The sequence below is a fragment of the Theobroma umbraticum genome, unplaced genomic scaffold, assembly GCF_002168275.2.
Source record: "Theobroma umbraticum cultivar Fairchild unplaced genomic scaffold, ASM216827v3 scaffold_20.0, whole genome shotgun sequence".
In the NCBI taxonomy this organism is placed as follows: Eukaryota; Viridiplantae; Streptophyta; class Magnoliopsida; order Malvales; family Malvaceae; genus Theobroma; species Theobroma umbraticum.
In genome coordinates, this window is record NW_018397266.1 from 4,859,972 (window position 1) to 4,879,028 (window position 19,057).

The window sequence follows — 19,057 nt, forward strand, 5'->3', positions numbered from 1 at the left end:
ACATATATTTCATGTCCATATACTTTAAATATAAAACAATTGAGAATTAATCAAATTGTAATGTACAAACTTATTATTTTCGTTATTGCAATTATGATATTTTAAGACTAAATATTCACATGCAATGTATCACGAGCCGAAACTTAAATCCAAGCTTATGCGGTCTTAAATTTTGAAAATAGAGTTTTAAGTAAACCTATAGATCACAAGCCCTTGATCCGAATCCAAAAGACATGCCTAATATATAGTAGAAGACACATGTTTATATACTCAAGACCTACCCCATCTCTGATTGATGTAAGATTCGTGACATTTTACCCCATCTAATTATGTAAAGCCCTCGTTGCACTAACTATTTACCCATATTGAAGAAAAACTCTTATATTAATCCAAATCTACCTCGACCTTTGTATCTGTCATGAAAGTCCACATCAATGAAGATCTGGGTATGCTTTGATACCACTTATCATGAGTTAGAACTTTAAGTCCAACTTCATACGGCTTTAAACTTTGAAAATAGAATTTTAAGTAAGTTTATAAATTACAAATCCACATTCCCAACTCAAAAGACTTGCCTAATAGGTGGTGAAGAATGTCATGTATCCCATATCAGTAAAATATAGGATAGATTTTGAGTATATAAAACATTGGTCTTGCACCACTTATCAGCTATATCTTTTGGATTGTGAACGTGGACTCATGATTTATAGGCTTGTTTAAGCTCCATTATCAAAATTAAAGTCGCACGGGGTTTGGCCTAAGTTTCCACCCATGATAGGTGGTATCAAAGCAGACTTCGATCTTTACTGATTTAGACTCCCATGGGATATACAAAAGTTGAGGTAGATTTAGACTAATGCAAGAGTCCCTCTCTTTTACAAGTAAAAAGCCACTGCAACAAGTGCATTGTATAATTGGATATTCCACCTTAGTGATGGATCTTTGAAATATAAAACATGGATCTTCTATCACCTATCAAGTATGTCTTTTGAATTGAGAACGTAAATTTATGATTTATAAGTTTATTTAAATTTTATTTTTATGGTTTAAAACCGTATAAAGTTAAGCTTCAATTTTGACTTGTGACACAATGCACATAAAGCTAAAACTAATTTGTAATAAAAGAGCGCTAGCTTTATCTTTAAAAGAAATAATAATAAGTAAATAAAAAGCAAGTTAACTTAAATTAAAAGAAAATATTCATTTCCCAAAGTGACGTAGCAGCAGGGGCAGTCCAATATTTCTACAACAAACCTGATATTAAAATTAAGTCGCCGTTTTAATAATTAGATACTTTGACAGGCCAGATCACACTGAAAACTTTCACACTTTGTTAACAGTCCATCAGATAGACATCAGTACGAACTTATCTACCACCCGAGGAAGCATTTATGTTATTTCCGGAAAAACATCATCGTCAACCCAACGAGCATGTCGTTTTACTTTATATTCAAATTAATAAAGAAACGAACCCCCACGCCTCATTAACAACTTGTCCCACTCCCCAACTAAGTCTGTTTTTTAACTTAAACAGAGGCAGGTCGGTTCCCTTCCCTATACTTTCCTGGTTTTGTCGTTCTTTGGGTTTCCCCTTGGACGTACGCATCACGCGCTTTCGTGTTCCCATGGCAATTTTGCCACGACGCCATTGAAGTATGTCGCGTTTCTTCATCCTGCCTTCTCATCTGACTTTCCCACTGTTTTCCTTCTTATCGAACCCACTTTGACCTTTACTCTTCCCTATTGAGCTCTGAACTGCTTCTAGAACAGAACCAGGAAAAAAATAGCTCAGAAAAACTGAATCTTTTGTATTCCTTTTGATTTGAGATTTCGGTTTTGCTCTTGCATCAAAAAATGAACCAGTTTTTATTCTTTTTTCTCCTCTTCTTCTTTTTCTTTTCTTTGTTTGCGAAACTTTCTCTTTCTGATCCAAGAGCTACAGAGGCAGCTTTAGTATGCACCAACAGAACTGCTTCAACAACAGAGCGCCAAACCTTTGTATCAAACTTCTTAGCTGTCATGGACGCCGTTACCCCACTCATCGTTCAGCAGAGGTTCGCTGCTGTTGTAAACGGAACTGGTGACACCAAGGTGTTCGGATATGGCGAGTGCATGAAAGATCTTGATCAAAGCGACTGTAACATCTGCTTTGCTCAATGCAAAACACAAATCTTGAGATGTCTGCCATTTCAGTTAGTCACACGTGGAGGCAGGCTTTTCTATGATGGTTGTTATTTAAGGTACGATGATTATAATTTCTTTAGTGAAAGTTTGAGTGAAGGAGACCGGACTGTTTGTAACACATCGGATGTTGCTTCAAGTAACCCGACAGTTTTTAGAGATCATGTGTTGCAGTTGGCGAGGAATTTGAGTGTGGAAGCTCCAAAGAATGATGGGTTCTTTGTGGGGTCTGTGAGCAGAGGGAATGTGTCGGTTTATGGATTGGCTCAGTGTTGGGAATTGGTGAATAGGAGTGCTTGTCAAGCTTGCTTGGCCAATGCGGTTTCTAGGATTAGATCATGTCTTCCTAAGGAAGAAGGGAGGGCGTTGAATGCTGGTTGTTACTTAAGGTATTCAACGGAGAAGTTTTATTACAATTTTACTGCTCCTTCAATTACTGGGAATCGAGGTGAGTCAAGATTATTTTTTTTTAGGTTCAAAATCTTTTCATTGTTCTGCTATGAATGTTGCCTCTGGACTATTTTTCTTGTCAATTTCTTTTCTAATTCTAGTTTCTCGTATTCAAAAATTCTGTACTGAATTTATCGAAATAAGAAATTGCACTATACAATTCATATTCTCATGTAACAAGGTTCTGCAATTTTTTTTAATAAGATTGCATCATTAGACTGGTAGTTCTCAAGTTTAAAAAAGTTTCTCCTTCCGCAGGTTGTGAAGTATGTAGTGTTATCATAACTGCAGTTTAGGAAATGATGTTGTTGATAATATTAGAAGCAGCTAGAGTAATTTGATTTTATTCTTGTACTAAGACAAGTGGATTCTTAATCTTCCATACATATTTCATCGACACAATAGTTAATAATGTTGCGATGGTTGTCAGGACGCAGAAAATTAGCTGTTATCCTGGCTACAACATTCTCCGCTCTGGCTCTAACACTGATTATTGCAACTGCCGTGTTCTGTGTGAACCAGAAGCTTGTGAGGAAAAGGAGAGGTATCAACCCTTGTTGTTAAAGATCTTGAACTTTTATACCTTAATCATTGAAGTAAAATTTATCTGACTTTCATTTGCGTAGAGAGGAAGCAACTAGGAGCTTTATCACACATTGTGAACAAGTCCAAGCTGAATTTCTCATATGAATCTCTTGAAAGGGCTACAAATTACTTTCACGACTCCAATAAGCTGGGACAAGGAGGATCTGGTTCTGTGTATAAAGTATGTTCTGATTTGATCCTTACTTCTCTTAGCAGATAATTACATCTTCATTCGAGGAACTGAAAAGTAAAATTTTCTGTCTAATAGGGAACTTTGTCTAATGGGAAGGTAGTTGCGATAAAGAGGCTCTTCTTTAATACAAGGCAATGGGTGGACCATTTCTTCAATGAAGTCAATTTAATCAGTAGCATATATCACAAAAATCTCGTAAAGCTGTTAGGATGCAGCATTACAGGCCCAGAAAGCCTTCTTGTGTATGAATACGTGCCAAATCAGAGCCTTCATGATTACCTCTTCGGTTGTTATCTATGAACTGTTGTTTAAAATTTACTAATGCTTCTAATTTGTAATGTTTGCTTATGAGTTGTGAATTTGATACAGTTAAAAAAGATGCTGAGCCACTAAGATGGGAGGCGCGATTCAAAATCATATTGGGTACAGCTGAGGGCTTGGCCTATCTGCATGAGGAGTCAAAGCTGAGGATCATACATAGAGACATAAAACTTAGCAATGTTTTGCTTGATGAGGACCTCATACCAAAAATTGCTGATTTTGGGCTTGCTAGACTTTTTCCAGAAGATAAGACTCATATCAGCACTGCTGTTGCTGGCACATTGTAAGTTCAAGAACTCTGATTGTCTACATTGATTTTTAAACAATTTTGTTATTTCAATTAGAATCTGATGTTTGTGTGGTTCAGACAACTCACACCTTAGCTCTTGGCGTAGAAAACTGTGTCAGTAGTATTTCATTCACTCAATAAGTGCAATGTTGGTTTCTCTGACACATTATCTCAGATTTAGACAATATGTTGCAGATCTCCCCACATGTATATCACTTATCATTCATCTCCTGAACTTTTAAATTTTTTGTTGCTCTTTAGAAAATTATATATAGCAATTCCGTTTGATTGTTGGAAGATTGCTCATATAAGAAAAATTACGTGCAGTTATTTTCAATATATATTGCTAATTATGAGTTCAATAATTTGCATTTGTAGAGGTTACATGGCTCCTGAGTATGTTGTTCGTGGCAAGTTGACTGAGAAGGTCGATGTTTATAGCTTTGGTGTTCTTGCTATTGAAGTTATATGTGGGAAGAGGAACAAGTTCTCTGAAGACTCGGTCTCTATCCTACACATGGTAATTCATTTTGCTTGGCATATCTAATAAGTAATGCTCTAGTGACACTTTTTCTTATCTTAATTCAGTTCTTAAACTCACCAAAAGTCCTTTTTTTCTTTAAATTGAAAGGTTTGGAATCATTATGAAGCAGATAAACTCTGTGAAGCTATTGATCCAATTATAGAGGATAATTTTCTAGAGGAGGCCTCTCGGTTGCTTCAAATAGGCCTACTCTGTGTACAAGCCTATGCAGAAATGCGACCATCCATGTCAACAATTGTGCAAATGCTTACTAATTATGCTCATGAAATTCCTCGGCCAACACAGCCTCCTTTCTTGAATTCTAGTGGCTCAGAAGTCAGCCAAAACATTGCATCTGAAACTTGTAATTCTCAGCCTGAGTGTTACACCCAGTGTTCAGGGAATAGCATGACACAAAGTATGATTGAGCCTAGATGAACTGCATTTTTGTAAAATGTCTTGCACGGGATTCACAAAGATGGACTAGTTAGGTTCTTCTACTCTTGACTTGGGCTCCTCTTGTCACTTCCTGATTCTTTGCGGTGTACAACTGAGAGGTGACAGAATAAGATGAACCATTTCAAGTGACTCTGCACAGTTAGGAGGCAAAAAGTTATGTAGATATCATATGATACAAAATGATGTAGACCCCTTGAATGTTTGCCATTGTAATGTATACCAACTTTTTAACGCTGACTAGGGCTGCAGTCTTCCTTAGAGCAGCATAATATTATTTGTAATCAAAGAGAGATTTTTGTAAATACTGAAATTATACAGGAAAGATCTAAATTTTGTTCAATCATGTACTCATTGTGATCATGGCAATGATGTTTTTGTTAGGTTTAAGATTGTGCAATGCTATTGACAGTTTTTCTTTTCATGGCTCTAATTTTACTTGTCAAGTACTTAATACTTGGTGCACGGGACAGGCCCAGATTGCGCGGGAAAGACTGGCAAGCCCGACAGGCGGGCTAGCTGTTGCCTAGCCATAGGCCAACGGCCCAGGGGTGCGTCGGAGAGGCCAGACAGACTCCAAACGGCACCAGGACCGTTGGGACCCCCTTGGGACTGCTGGGGGAGGCTCCCCACTATAAAAGGGACCTTGGGGGACCTTGCCAGGAGGAAGGTTGGTTGGTTGGTTGCTTGGCCGACTAAGAAGGGGTTGGCTGGGTGCTGGTGAGTGAGCAGAGCTGGGAACCTAGGGGCCGAGTGTCTGAGCACTTGGGGCCATTGTGGGGGCTAGAGTGAGTGTCAGCCTAGACTGCTGGGTTGGGGTGCTGAGGGACATTGTGTAGTTGGCTTAGGCCACACCTTGTACATTTGTATATTGAGTGTAAATACAAATACCCCATTTTCCAAAAAAAAAAGTACTTAATACTTGGTGCCTTCATTGTTTTTACAGTCACCCTCAAAAGAGTGGAAGATCACTAGGAAGACTTGATCATTGACCAGGTAAATGCTTGAAACTCCTCTAATGGCCCCAGTAGGTATCCTTCCTGGTCACCTATGAAGGCTTGCAAGTTGCAAGTTGCAAGCCGGGTCAAAGGATGTAAAAATGTTTGACCAGTGAACTTACGCAACTCTTAATAGCCCTCCATTCCCTACTCCATTGTCCTTACAGTAAATAGTCAAGGAAGTTCCGAGTTTTTGTTTGACAGTCTTTAGCCGTTGTTAATTAGACCATTGCACTTTCAATCAAACTAGATTTCCCTGGTTAATTCTTCTGAAGGAGCAATGCAATTGACAACTTTCTGAGTTAGTGCTTTCATTACAATTTCCCGCTGGAATTCGAGACACACATTATTCAATTACAGTCTAACAAATCTGAATTAGAATATTTGAAGTATTGTTTGATCATTAACTAAAACGCGCTGAACCCACGCCCAAACCAGCACCACACGTTCAAACCCTGTATTAATCTGTCAGGATGTTAACCAAGAATTAATCCTGGCAGACAGCTATAGACAATTCATTGTTGCATTATATAATTAGAACTTTACGAACTTACTGCGCTTTATGTTTTATTTGAAGATTATTAAAACTCGAGCATTTTAGACTTGTAAAGTCAACTTCACACATTCTCTAGTCTGGATATTTGCTGGATGACATTTTGGCATACAACCACCCTAAAGTAATTAATACTCATTAATTCCAGGATACCTTTGAATCCCATGAAGGAAAGTAATAATAAAATAAATCTGGCAATACCCTGCTCAGTCTAGAGATGGCAGTATATAGGCAGCTTGCTCAAGTGACCGTGTGCAGTGTTTGTGTTGCCTTTCTATTTTATTTTAGTGATATATATAATGTGTCGATGAAGAGGTATGATTCCTATATTTCAAACAAAGAAAATGACTCTTGTAGAAAGATATGTCTCTTTGATAATTAAAAAGATATATTTATTCACTTTATGAATAGATGTGTCTATAAAATAAAAAAAATACGTTAATAATGTTTCAATATCTATAAATACTCATCTCCTTATTATTGAAAATCACTTTTTATCTCTTGTGTCCTAACTTCAAAAATTATCTTGATCTCATCATTCTAAGCATTTCATATTTAAAAAAACTCTATTCTACTACATTTTAAAATTTATTCTAAAGCAATTGAAAGATTTACGAATTCACCAAATTCTCTCTTTAAATGCAAATTAGAAGATTATTGAGTGGTTTGTTGTATCTTGTGAGCAAGAGTAAAACGTCATCGATTGCTATTTGCATCGAAGTAGCAACGGAAATCTACTCTGAAATCAAGACGTTTCATAGTGTGTCTCGAACCATTTTTTTTTTAAATAAACTTTTATTAGCCATACAACGGGTATATTACTGTTAGTTTCAAGCTGAAAGTGTCAAAGACTCTCATTAACATGAAGACTGGCTTGGCAAAAAGGAACTATACACCAAAAAACGCAACTGCTTGCATAAATTGGCAGTTCTCCCACAACAATGAGCAAACGACCGCAAAAGAAGCTCAACACTGCCTAAAAACAAAAACAACAGCGTCAAACAGAAGAGCTAACAACCTAAGGCTATTCTCCTAAGAGTATCAAAAATCGAAACAGCTGGATCAAAAACCCAAGGTAACAAATTAAGTGTGTTCCCAAACAAAGGCAAGGAACTCTATATCCCTTGAAATCCTTTGTCAACCCATTCGAAGATCCGAAACGGGGTCGAAGAAGCTCACAACCCCTTGACAAACCCAAAGCGTAAAAACCATCAACAATCAACCAGTTCAAACCAACATCACCAGCAACGGAACAACCGCAAGCACCCCAGCTTAGTGGTTTTAAGTACGCGAGTAAACGCAATTATTGTTCATTTCTGCTTTCAACAATGGGCATGGCAGAAACACAAGTATAATTATTAACCTATCTCAATTATGACAATCTGAAGTTGTAATATAGTATAATTAATTTAAATAAACTGTATATATTTGAATATTTGATTTATTAATTGATGTATTATTTTTTTATTTAAAAAATAAAATTCGAATCCTTTTCTTTTAATTATATATAAAAAAAAATAAAAACCTAAATCAACTGCACATGCCACTGAAGCCTCTGCACCGAGTTCAAGCCCTGTGTTTAATTTGTCAAGATTTTGGTTAAACCAGGAAGCCTGGGACCAGCTGTTCACCAGTCAATTATTGTTCCATCGAGAAAAAGTGGTAGAACGTTCTTTACAAACGTCAAGCACGCCTAAATCATGCTCTTTGTTTTACTTTAGAGGGTGATGCTGTATTTACAACTAGTATTTCTAAAGTTGCCCGAAGCCAATTTTGAACACTAGTCGCTAGTCTAATATGTTTTAGTACGTGGACGACTTTTTGGCGTAAAGCAATGGGTTAACTCCAACCAATCTTAGTCCAGGTTGACTTGGAAAAACGAGTCTCATGATGGAAAAATGATCAAGTTGAGAAGACTATAGGAGCTCCCTGATTAACATTTAACAATTTTATGATATTTGTTTAATGCATCTATTAGAATTAATTGCATTTATTTAGAGCTTTAAATCCTTTTTTTTGGGGGGGGCTGAAATTGGCACTTGAATTAATACTTAAAGTATATGCATGCTGTTAGATCGAGTACATTTTTGGTTTTAAGGAAGTCTATCTATCAGTACTTGCAATATGCTTCTGCGTCAAAAATCGAAATTATCATTAAAGTCTTTGTTTAGTTTAGCATCGAAAACCTGTGTCACTTTATATTTAATTATCACTAATACCATACAATAATAAAGTCAATAGCCAGAAATGATAATATCACCTAATGTCCTTATCTTCTTTATCATCTCATTTTCGGTTGCCTTTACTTTCCAATTTTCAAAACTTATGTAAGCCTAAAATATGCAATATATATATATATATATAATTAATGAAGTGAATTTTACGGTAAGGTCAATAAAATTAATCAGACTATTGAATTTGAAAGTTTTATCGAGTAATAAAACAACAGAAGAGGGAGAAAATTGTAGTAGGACAAAACGCTAGAACGGTACTTTGAAAATGAAATTACAAATCCAAGTACGCGACAAGCGTCAAACAAGGGAAAAACGTAAATACTGGTTCAGGGAAGAAATTCTGCACTCTTAGCGCGTTTTTTTTTTTCCATTTTGCCTTTCGATTTATGTCTCAAAAAGCCTTTTGTGGTTCTGGTTTGAAAGACTTGGCATCCCACCGAATTAACAAACGAGCAGGCAGCAGGCTTGCTTTGAGTTTTAAAGCCAAAACCGGATCTATCTTTCGTTTTTGCAGTCCTTACTTTGACTTCTCTTCCACTAATTTCACCTCTCTGATCGAAAACACTCCTCCACTTATCTAATCTCTCATGCTTACATATATATTCATATCAGCTACTTCCTCTTTCGTTAATTTGCAAAACTTGCTCCATCTCTTCTCTCAAGTTGAAGCTGCCGGCCGCTACTTGTAGATAAAGGTAAGTCATGTTAAGATCCTATCCTATCCTTTTTAGAACTTCTGGTGCTTGTGTCCGTTTTGGTTTCTGGGTCTTAACTGAATATGTTATATGTGTTTTGGTTTTTAGTTTCTTTGAAATATAAAGAATACTGAGAAATTGTAGACAGAATTTTTTGAACAAGATGGCAGACTATTTCATCCGAACTCTATACACATGTTTTTGATGAAAGAAACTTACAAAAAAATGAGCTAAATTTTAAGTGTGTGCCATCATCTGTCTGTTTGAATAACCGAAAGTTTTCCATAAACCTAAGCTTTCTCTTTTTGTTGATTGCAATGCTTTAAAGCTTCATTGAGCCTGGAAGAAGATTGGCCTCTCTGCAATTTTTAATTCTACCGTCATTGCTCCTACAATCTAGTGCAACGTGCCTTACTGTAAGCGCGGATGGGCCACTGGGCGGTGTAGTGGGTCCTACCATTCTCTATCGATTTTTAATGCTGGTTGGTTTGTTTCCGCTAGGCGCATTCATGAATGCTAATACCGACAATAGTTTCACAAAGCATAAGCGTCTTTGCGAAACGTAGGAAGAATGCTGACAACTGTTAAATGCTACTCGAATTAAAACCCTTGTTAATTTGCTGGAATTTGATGAATGATTATAAATCTAATCCTGATGATTCTTAATCCTACTTATATCTCTTTAATTAGCTCTTTAATCAAGTTTTCTATCAAGGTGGGCGGTTGTGACAGTCCTGCTCTTGGGCCTTCATGGTCCATTTCTTTGACAAAAATGCTAACAACAATAACGATTACAGCACTAGTCCAAAACTTTGCTTTTGCAATGGTGATAGCTGTAAGCATGTCATAACCATGGATGAGGATGTCATTGTCTCCTTTAAATTCTCTTTAACCATTTCCTAGAACTTGTTCAAATGTGAAACCATGAAAACTCCAGTTTGGTGCAACGACTGGCGATGGGCAAAGGTTTACTGCCAAATCAGGGCTTGCTTTTTTGACCTTGGGAAATGTAGAAACGTGTAGAGCCTTTAAAGAGGGCGCTAAAATTTCAACGCCAATCGCTTTCCTTCCCAGTTTCCATCCTCTTGTTTAGTTTATATTAAAACAGATAGTGGTAATATTTAGCAATCCACTTCATTTGCGATTCTTAGAACAAGTTGATTTCACGATTCTCTATTTGGATTTTCCTGTTTTTTCGTTTTCTTTTGGCATTTAAAGCACCACCAAAAGATGGAATTTGCATAATCATTGTCATTTGTTTTTCAGGTTCGTTAATCTATTTACAGTTGATGGCACTTAAACCGATTTCTTGGGCCTTGCATTAGAACTTGGAACAATTTGGCCACCCCAAAATCCAAATTCACCTTAAAGAAAATGCATAAAACAGTTCAACTCGTCCGTTCTCTATATACTTTCTTGGTTCTCATCGGATCTCTGGCATTACTGACAAGAGTAGGAGGAGATCCAAGAGCTCAATCAGTGAACATTACATGTGGCAACCAACTGGAGCACAACACAACCATCTTTGTTCGAAATTTTGTTGCTACAATGGAGAAAATTAGTGAACAGATGCGTGATTCAGGTTTTGGAACAGCAGTTACAGGTTCAGGGCCTGATATTAACTATGGCCTTGCTCAGTGTTATGGGGACCTGTCTTTGCTTGACTGTGTATTGTGCTATGCTGAGGCACGTACGGTTCTTCCGCAATGCTATCCATACAATGGGGGCCGCATTTTTCTTGACGGATGCTTCATGAGATCTGAGAACTATACCTTCTTTGAGGAGTACACGGGACCGGATGACAGGGCAGTATGTGGGAATACAAGCCGGAAGGGGTCAAAATTTCAGGAATCTGCAAGACAGGCTGTGAACCATGCAGTTGCTGCTGCACTGGAAAAGGAAGGCTACGCTAAGGCTCAGGTGGCAGTTCCAGGGACAAATGAGTCTGCTTATGTTTTGGTTAATTGCTGGAGGACATTGAACGAGAGTTCTTGTAAAGCATGTTTGGAGAATGCATCTGCGTCAATACTAGGGTGCTTGCCTTGGTCAGAGGGACGCGCACTCAACACTGGCTGCTTTGTGAGGTACTCTGACACGAATTTCCTCAACAAAGAACCAGGAAATGGAATTTCACGAGGTAAAAGATTTTCATCTTCTTTTTAATGTTAGTTAATTAAAACAATGTCGTTTCTTAATATACCCCTGTATATGTTCCCAAATTCGTTAGCTGACAGGGAACCAACTTTCTACCTCGATAGTTTCGAGCTGATTGTGATTTGCATTCATGGATTTGCAGGAACCGTTATAATTTTAGTAGTTTCTGTTGTCAGTTCTCTGGTTGTTTTAGCGATTGGAGTAGCCATTGGAGTTTATATCCGGAAGCATAGATACATACAAAAGAAAAGACGAGGTAAAAGTCTCATTTACAAGGTTTAATTACTAAATTTCCATGCACCGAAAAGGACCCAAAAACAACAGCCAAATAAGAGATAAAATTGTTGTAGTTGTCAGCCCATGTTATCTAAATTATTCAAGTACATGGAATTGTGGTGAGGCAAGTTTAGTTTTAATGGCATGGTATCAGTATTGTTTCCTAGTTTTCCATTTCTCCCCTTGCTGAAATATTTCTGCCTTCCAGGTTCAAATGATGCAGAGAAGTTGGTGAAACTCCTTCATGATAGTAGCTTAAATTTCAAGTACTCCACAGTTGAGAGGGCCACAGGATCTTTCAACGATGTGAACAAGCTCGGGCAAGGTGGATTTGGGACAGTTTATAGGGTAGGTTTTTTCCTCTGATGCCCAATTTTCTTCTTTGGCATTGAACCAATGTGTTATGGTTTGAGAATTATTTGTCCTCTGTAGGGAATTCTGCCTGATGGAAGAGAGATTGCAGTCAAGAGGCTTTTCTTTAACAATCGACACAGAGCAGCAGATTTCTACAATGAAGTCAACATAATTAGCAGCGTGGAGCATAAAAACCTGGTCAGGTTGTTGGGATGTAGTTGCGCTGGACCTGAAAGTCTCCTCGTCTATGAGTTCCTCCCTAACAAGAGCCTTGATCGTTTCATTTTTGGTAATTACCAATATTTAACATCAATATGGATGCCAAAGCTTAAAATGATACTGACATATATAGGCAGCCCATTCACTTTAAAAAATAAAAATAAACCAGTTTAATGGAAGCTTTTATATTCTAACACTTATTTTCCTCTTAACAAACATAACAGATCCCAGCAGAGGTAAAGTGCTTAACTGGGAAAAGAGATATGAAGTTATTATGGGGACCGTCGAAGGTTTAGTCTATCTTCACGAGAACTCCAAGAACAAAATCATTCACCGAGATATAAAAGCTAGCAATATCTTGTTGGATTCAAGGCTCCGTGCCAAAATTGCCGACTTTGGATTAGCAAGGTCTTTCCAGGAAGATCAGAGTCACATCAGCACTGCCATTGCTGGAACACTGTAAGTATCACATTGTTGCTGTTTCTTCAATGCAATGTTTTGTTGTGTAGAATATTCAAGAGCGTCTGGGAAGTCAAGAGCATGAGTATTAGAAGAGCAAATTTGTTTTTCTAATGTCCATTTTAAATATGTTTTGAACAAATAATTTCAATTTTTACAATCCACAGAGGATATATGGCTCCGGAATACCTAGCCCATGGCCAGTTAACAGAGAAGGCGGATGTCTATAGTTTTGGAGTCCTTTTACTGGAGATCGTCACAGGAAAGCAAAACAACAGAAGCAAAGCAGCAGAATACTCTGACAGTATCGTTACAATTGTAAGTTTCGTATAGTCTCTCTAAAATTACCCACCTGAAGCTCCCCTTCAACTAAAGCTGATTTCCCTGTGAGAAAAAGGGTTTATTAATAGCTCTTTTGTATTTTTTTGTTTTTAATTAACGGAGCAGGCGTGGAAACACTTTCAGTTAGGGACCGTGGAGGAGATTTATGACCCAAACCTAATGTTACATAACAACCACCACAGCAGCAATGTTAAAAATGAGATTTTCAGAGTAGTGCATATTGGACTTCTTTGCGCCCAGGAGATTCCATCACTAAGACCATCAATGTCGAAGGTACTACAGATGCTAACAAAGAAAGATGAAGACCTCCCTGCACCAACTAATCCTCCTTTTATGGATGAAAAGACTATGGAATTCAATGACACAAGTGAGAACCCAGGCTATCCCTTCAATGCAGCTGATACTGATTCGATTGCCACTGTCACCCACAGTTCCTTTTACGCAAGATGATCTTTAGTGTGCGGTAGGGATGAAAAGAGTCAATCTTAATAGGGCAGCACTCGTAGTTTCGATGAGTAAAAGGCTTCAAAACAGTTCTAGGTTAGAATTTTGCCTGGGTCGAGCATCTTGTTGCATGAACTTTGTGAGCAAGCAATCACGAGCCAAATGAAGAGTTATCTTCAGAATGCAGAATGATACTTGTATACATAACCCAGCTCTTCCATATCAGATAAGAATAGCTAAGGGACATAATATAGTATAACCTACAAACATTGACTTACTATGAATTTTTCGTTGATATATAACCCTCAGATCATTTCGGCATTGATAGCAGCAGATTCATTTCTCAGGCTTCAAAGTACCCAGCCTCTATAGTAGATTAAGTAATCCATATTGTAAGCTTTAGAAGAACATAAAAAGTAAGAAATGACAACTTTGATGCAAAAGTAAAGCATTATTAATTATTATTGATTTGTCAATCATACCGCTGTTCAGTTTAGCAACCTTTATGGAGAATCCATACTAAAGCCCCGGGACATAAGGTCGGCATTTAGAAATGTTTGGAAATTCAGAGAACAGAATGCTTCTTCACCAACAGAAAAAATTCAAACATTGCAAGAAAAGATAAAGCCTGAATTTCTATTAACGTGTGGCTACTAAGTTCCCCATGAGGCCGCCACCGATCTCATAATGTCTGGCATTAGAAAACCCTGCTTCTAAAGCGAGTTTCTCCAATTCCTTCCCTACAACAGAGGACAGGGTACTTTAGTTATAAGCTACAACTATATCCTCCCACCCTAGGTTTCAGATTATTTCTGGTTCAGCATTTAAAGCCCAGTTACAGTTTATAACAACTCAAAATCTTAATTGTTTCATCATTCTGAGAAGCAATACAAATAGATAAAACTATTCTGGAGCAAACCATTATTGCATACTTTGGCGTGAAGATATAATAATTTCATTTGCAAAGAAAAGCACCTGATCTACAAATAAAATTTGACTAAAAATACCTAAAAATAAAAGGTAAATTGATATAGATCTAATAGGCACCTCAGTGACAAGAATCTATAACTTAAAAAATATCTACTGTAAACAAGATTAAATGAAACTAGAGTTCCAAAACTGAATTTGTTATATCATGTAGCAAATGAATCATCTCGGAAAAGAGCAACTCCGCATGAATAGCTATAGGATATTGAAGGACAACAAACCTGTTAAAAATTCATTGATTGAAGCTTTCAAATACTTGTACTCCTTGGCAAGGCCATAAACTGTTGCTGTTGGAACTACTACATTGTCAATCATCCATTCCTTTCCAAAAGCAAAATTTAAGATAAATTTAGTTTCTGATGTCAGTGGCATGTTTCAGTATTGAATTTGATGTCCTATAAGTGCAAAGCAGCATGACATTCATCACTAATTCAAGACTCTTTATGACGTTGAAAAAAAAAAATCATAAGGTATCTATTAAGTTGAGGCAATGGTAGAGACCCTAAAATAAAAGGCACAATGGTTAATGGCTACCTGAAACAAGGCAGTAAATGGCTGCATGCTTTTATTAAAGTCGAGGATTGATACCCTTGAGCCTGAAAATCCACACAAAATTTAGAGCATTCTCATCAAGCTATGGCTACAACTTTATAGAAAAAAAAAGAAACTAATTATCAACAAGAAAAAAAAAAGAAGATAGACTTTAGACCTGGCTTCAAAACTCGAAACATCTCCCGCATAGCTTGACGTCTATCAACCACATTCCGTAGCCCATAACCCATAGTAATAGCATCAAAGTTACCATTAGAAAATGGCAAATCAAGTGCATCACCTTCAACCCATCTGGATTCAATCACAAACCCAAATTATCCCATGCCATAAAAAAAATTAAACTTATGGTGATGATTTTAGAGGCAAATTATAAATAACTTTGCAATGAATCACCTATGGCGTCCATATTATGGAATGAGCATTTTCATTGTCTTAAACATGGGTTGTTACATAAAAATTACTACGTAGTTTGTTAACAACTAAATTTACCAGTGCTCACTCAATGTTATTGTTGCAAGCATTTGAAAGCAAGCATTGCCGTGATGAAGCAATTGATAGTAGCTCCTTCGAGAAATCAAGGCCCGTTACCTACAAATTTACCCACCCAGACATTATTTCTCTTTTGCCACATAAATCCAAAATGTCAATAGATAGTAACAACGGTAACATACACATTAAACAAAACATACTTTGCCGTAGGAACCAACTTTCTCGGACAAGAGGAACGTTAAATCCCCACTTCCACAGCACAAATCCAACACTGAATCACCCGGTTTTGCCCTGTTTCATTACTACTCAAATTAAAATTCCACGACAAACAGAAGCAGCAAAGAGGGAAAATTTTAAATGCCTACCCACTCCAGGATACGGCCATGCGTTTCCATATTCGATGCTGACCAAAACTCAGCAAATCATTTAACTGAAAATTTTTGCACCCAAAAAAAAAATGATTAAAAGAAGAAGAATTGTTAAACAATGCGAAAGAGAGGGAGAGATAACTGACGTTGTCGTAAACAGGAGCAATGCAGTTAAAAAGCTCCTGGCGCTCGCCAGCGCAGCGAACCGGACGGCGCTTGAACCGGGGACCAGGTAGGTGCGGAACCGAGAATCGGAGAGAAGCCATTTTCTTTGTTCGGAGTTCCGATGCTTATCCTTTCTACTTTCTATTCTGGTAAACCGCGGAAAATGACAAACCCAGCCCCCGTTACTATGTTTGGGCTTCAGTTGAAGCCGGCCGAAACCTAGAACCTAGCCCGAGATTGTGTTTCTGTCTACAGTCAAGCTTTTATCTTTAAAACGTACATAGCTCTATACATGTTCGTTCTAAGCTCTCAGTACTTCTTAATATTTTTTCAAAAAGGTAAAATCCACCATATTATGGAAAAAAATCAATTCTCTTACAATTCTAAATGTTTTAGACAACACCATGGGCTAATAAAAAATAGTTCAACATTTAAACTAAAAATCAAATATTGGATTGAAATTAATTAAGATTCTAGCTAGTTACGTACCATATGCTAAAGTTTAAATTAAAAAAAGTTAAAAAATCCCTATATGAAAACGAAATGATTCTTTATTTTAGAAACGAGCCTTATAATAAAAGATTATAATTAAACTAATGGAGACTATAAAAGGGATATGAACAATTTTGAATTTAAAAAGATTGAAAAAGAAGTTAAATTTCATGGCGAAAGAAATTACGGTAAATTGGAAAGATTCGATCTTCTCTTCTACCATGACTTTAGTAATAAGTTGCATACTTTTAGACATTTTCAAATTTCAAATACAAAGATTTGGTCTTTTATTTGATTTTTTTGATAAGTTACTTGATTTTAAACATTATCTTACATGTCAGGAAGATGGGTTATCCACGTCCGCATAGTTTATCTAATATATGTGGAGTGCATATTGATTTGCCAATAAAACCACACGCGGTAAGGTGGTCGTGACAAGAAGACGAGCGTGACAGTTTCGTTTATGGGTGATTGATAGAGGAAAAGAAAGATCTCGATGGTTCGGACCAAGATGGTGTCTAAATGCAGATGCAAGTGAGAGGAAATTGTTGTTGAAAGATGGTGGATCGAGATTCGTCTTTGAATTCGACAAAGGCGAAGATTTATTAGATATTTGGTTCAAATTTTAATTGAAAATCATTTTGAATTCTGAAATTCTATTTGTTGAGAATGACAAAGGGTAAGTATGCTTAGTAGTTAAAGAGTTCTTTCTTATTACAAGGCCGGCCGTTCGGTGAAAGCACCTAATCCAGGGCTTTAGGCCCCATATTTAAAGAAGCTCCAAATTTGAAAAGTTTTATAATATAATTAATTATATTAAAAATATAAAAAAATAAAAAAAAAGTCACTTTTTTAATTATATGTTTAATAAATCTCAATTTTATATTACTTTTTAATTTCTAAAATGTTATTAATTTTAAACTATATGTTCTTATTTTCAATTAATTAACCGTCATATATATTTAATCATCTCTAACGATTATTATTTTTTCATTTATTTCTCATATTTCCAACCACTGTTTTTAATGATTTTCAATAACTATTTTTTTCTTATATATAAAATCAATTATTTTTTTTTCAATGTATTATATCTACCTTTTCTCATTGGCTCTTTTTTCTTTCAACTTCAATTTTCTTTAAAGAATACACAAGAGGTTTATTATGTTATTATCTTCATAAAGTCATGAGCCTCATTTGCGGTTTGCAATAAGCATTCAAAAATTAAATACCATTGTTCTAATCAGACCCTTATACTTTAATTTATAGTTTATATTATATTATTATATTGTCTTTATTTTATATGATAGTTGATTTATTTGAATTAAAAATTTTAATTGTTGATTTTATATTAATCAATAATTATAATAGCTAAATATTTTTGTACCTCATAATAAATATTTGAATATGTCAAATCAAAAATATAAATTTGGTTATTCAAATATTTTAAAAAAAGGAAGAAATGAAAGTTTAATACAATCTCAAAAAAGAGCACTTAATAAATTTTTTTACAAGTAATAAAAATAATAAATCAGAAATTATTAATAAATGTCCTTTAAACGAACAAGTTAATGATCTTAACGAGTTAGATGATGATGAAATACTAGAGCAAAAAGTTAATGAAGAGATTCAAAATGATCATAGAAATCATGAAGTGATTCAAAATTATCACAAAAATCATAATGAAGATGATCAACCTATTAATTTAAATGATTGCATTTTTAAAAATATTTATGATCCAACTCAATGGACAAATATTGATATAAATTTAAGAGATTTATTAGTAGAAAAAGATCCAATTAAAGTTAATGATTTAGATTTTCCTAAAGATGAATTTTCAAGAGATTTTTTTACTACATACTATATTCAAAAGTTAGCAAATGAAGAGATGCATGAAAGAAGATGGCTAGTTTATTCAAAAGACTTAGATAGTGGATTTTGTTTTTGTTGCAAATTATTTAATTTGACTTCTAGTATAAGTAAACTAACTAATGTTGGCACCAAGAAATCTTAGTGTTAAGCTTAAGAGTCATGAAATGCCTCATTTAAATATTTCACTTTAAACTTTTGCACTTATTGAGCCACCCTTCAGAATTAACAATGGGTAGGAATTCCTAGTCTCCAAAAAATAGGATTCTATAAATATGGGGTATGTCTAGAATTATGAAATTGATGCAATCTCTATATAATCTTTATATAAGAGATGGGTTGTTTTTGAGAGGTTCACATAATTGTAAGGATGTGAAAAAGAGGGGGGGCAACACCATGTTATATGGGATAG

The 19,057-nt window shown here is 35.9% G+C and overlaps 3 protein-coding genes across 5 annotated transcripts; 2 read left to right on the forward strand and 1 right to left on the reverse strand.

Annotated features, from left to right (window-relative positions):
- The first annotated feature begins 1,516 nt into the window (after positions 1-1,516).
- On the forward strand, positions 1,517-5,388 carry LOC110423554 (cysteine-rich RLK (RECEPTOR-like protein kinase) 3). The gene is made up of 7 exons (XM_021437781.2): positions 1,517-2,629; positions 3,062-3,175; positions 3,258-3,397; positions 3,485-3,695; positions 3,779-4,013; positions 4,398-4,539; positions 4,651-5,388. The coding sequence occupies exons 1-7, from the start codon at positions 1,855-1,857 to the stop codon at positions 4,978-4,980; spliced, it is 1,947 nt and encodes a 648-aa protein (XP_021293456.1). The 5' UTR covers positions 1,517-1,854; the 3' UTR covers positions 4,981-5,388.
- A 3,755-nt stretch (positions 5,389-9,143) lies between these two features.
- On the forward strand, positions 9,144-14,071 carry CRK2 (cysteine-rich RLK (RECEPTOR-like protein kinase) 2). Of its 2 annotated transcripts, XM_021437278.2 has the most exons (9): positions 9,144-9,478; positions 9,807-9,960; positions 10,745-11,615; positions 11,775-11,888; positions 12,117-12,256; positions 12,341-12,551; positions 12,706-12,940; positions 13,108-13,258; positions 13,388-14,071. In XM_021437278.2, the coding sequence occupies exons 3-9, from the start codon at positions 10,853-10,855 to the stop codon at positions 13,730-13,732; spliced, it is 1,959 nt and encodes a 652-aa protein (XP_021292953.1). In that variant the 5' UTR covers positions 9,144-9,478; positions 9,807-9,960; positions 10,745-10,852; the 3' UTR covers positions 13,733-14,071. The 2 variants fall into 2 exon arrangements, with proteins under 2 accessions (XP_021292953.1, XP_021292952.1); XM_021437277.2 differs by lacking the exon at positions 9,807-9,960 and having other exon boundaries at positions 13,388-14,070.
- Positions 12,705-16,960, reverse strand: MENG (S-adenosyl-L-methionine-dependent methyltransferases superfamily protein). Of its 2 annotated transcripts, none has more exons than XM_021437280.2 (8): positions 16,269-16,960; positions 16,120-16,184; positions 15,955-16,045; positions 15,765-15,853; positions 15,423-15,556; positions 15,248-15,309; positions 14,935-15,034; positions 12,705-13,005 (listed from the first exon to the last, which is right to left on the reverse strand). In XM_021437280.2, exons 1-8 carry the CDS (start codon positions 16,386-16,388, stop codon positions 12,911-12,913), a joined length of 756 nt encoding a protein of 251 aa, XP_021292955.1. In that variant the 5' UTR covers positions 16,389-16,960; the 3' UTR covers positions 12,705-12,910. The 2 variants fall into 2 exon arrangements, with proteins under 2 accessions (XP_021292955.1, XP_021292954.1); XM_021437279.2 differs by lacking the exon at positions 12,705-13,005 and adding an exon at positions 14,158-14,466 and having other exon boundaries at positions 16,269-16,945.
- Positions 16,961-19,057: the final 2,097 nt, after the last annotated feature.

Bases quoted from the DNA above. Each gene is read 5' to 3' on its own strand.
- LOC110423554 (XM_021437781.2), top strand. From the start codon at position 1,855: ATGAACCAGTTTTTATTCTTTTTTCTCCTCTTCTTCTTTTTCTTTTCT. The intron at 3,176-3,257 runs GTATCAACCCTT...TCATTTGCGTAG, and splicing joins GCTTGTGAGGAAAAGGAGAG to AGAGGAAGCAACTAGGAGCT. The intron at 3,398-3,484 runs GTATGTTCTGAT...TCTGTCTAATAG, and splicing joins GATCTGGTTCTGTGTATAAA to GGAACTTTGTCTAATGGGAA.
- MENG (XM_021437279.2), bottom strand. From the start codon at position 16,388: ATGGCTTCTCTCCGATTCTCGGTTCCGCACCTACCTGGTCCCCGGTTC. The intron at 15,557-15,764 runs GTGAGCACTGGT...GATTGAATCCAG, and splicing joins GCTTGCAACAATAACATTGA to ATGGGTTGAAGGTGATGCAC. The intron at 15,035-15,247 runs GTAGCCATTAAC...GCTTTTGGAAAG, and splicing joins CATTTACTGCCTTGTTTCAG to GAATGGATGATTGACAATGT.
- CRK2 (XM_021437278.2), top strand. From the start codon at position 10,853: ATGCATAAAACAGTTCAACTCGTCCGTTCTCTATATACTTTCTTGGTT. The intron at 12,257-12,340 runs GTAGGTTTTTTC...TGTCCTCTGTAG, and splicing joins GATTTGGGACAGTTTATAGG to GGAATTCTGCCTGATGGAAG. The intron at 12,552-12,705 runs GTAATTACCAAT...CAAACATAACAG, and splicing joins CCTTGATCGTTTCATTTTTG to ATCCCAGCAGAGGTAAAGTG.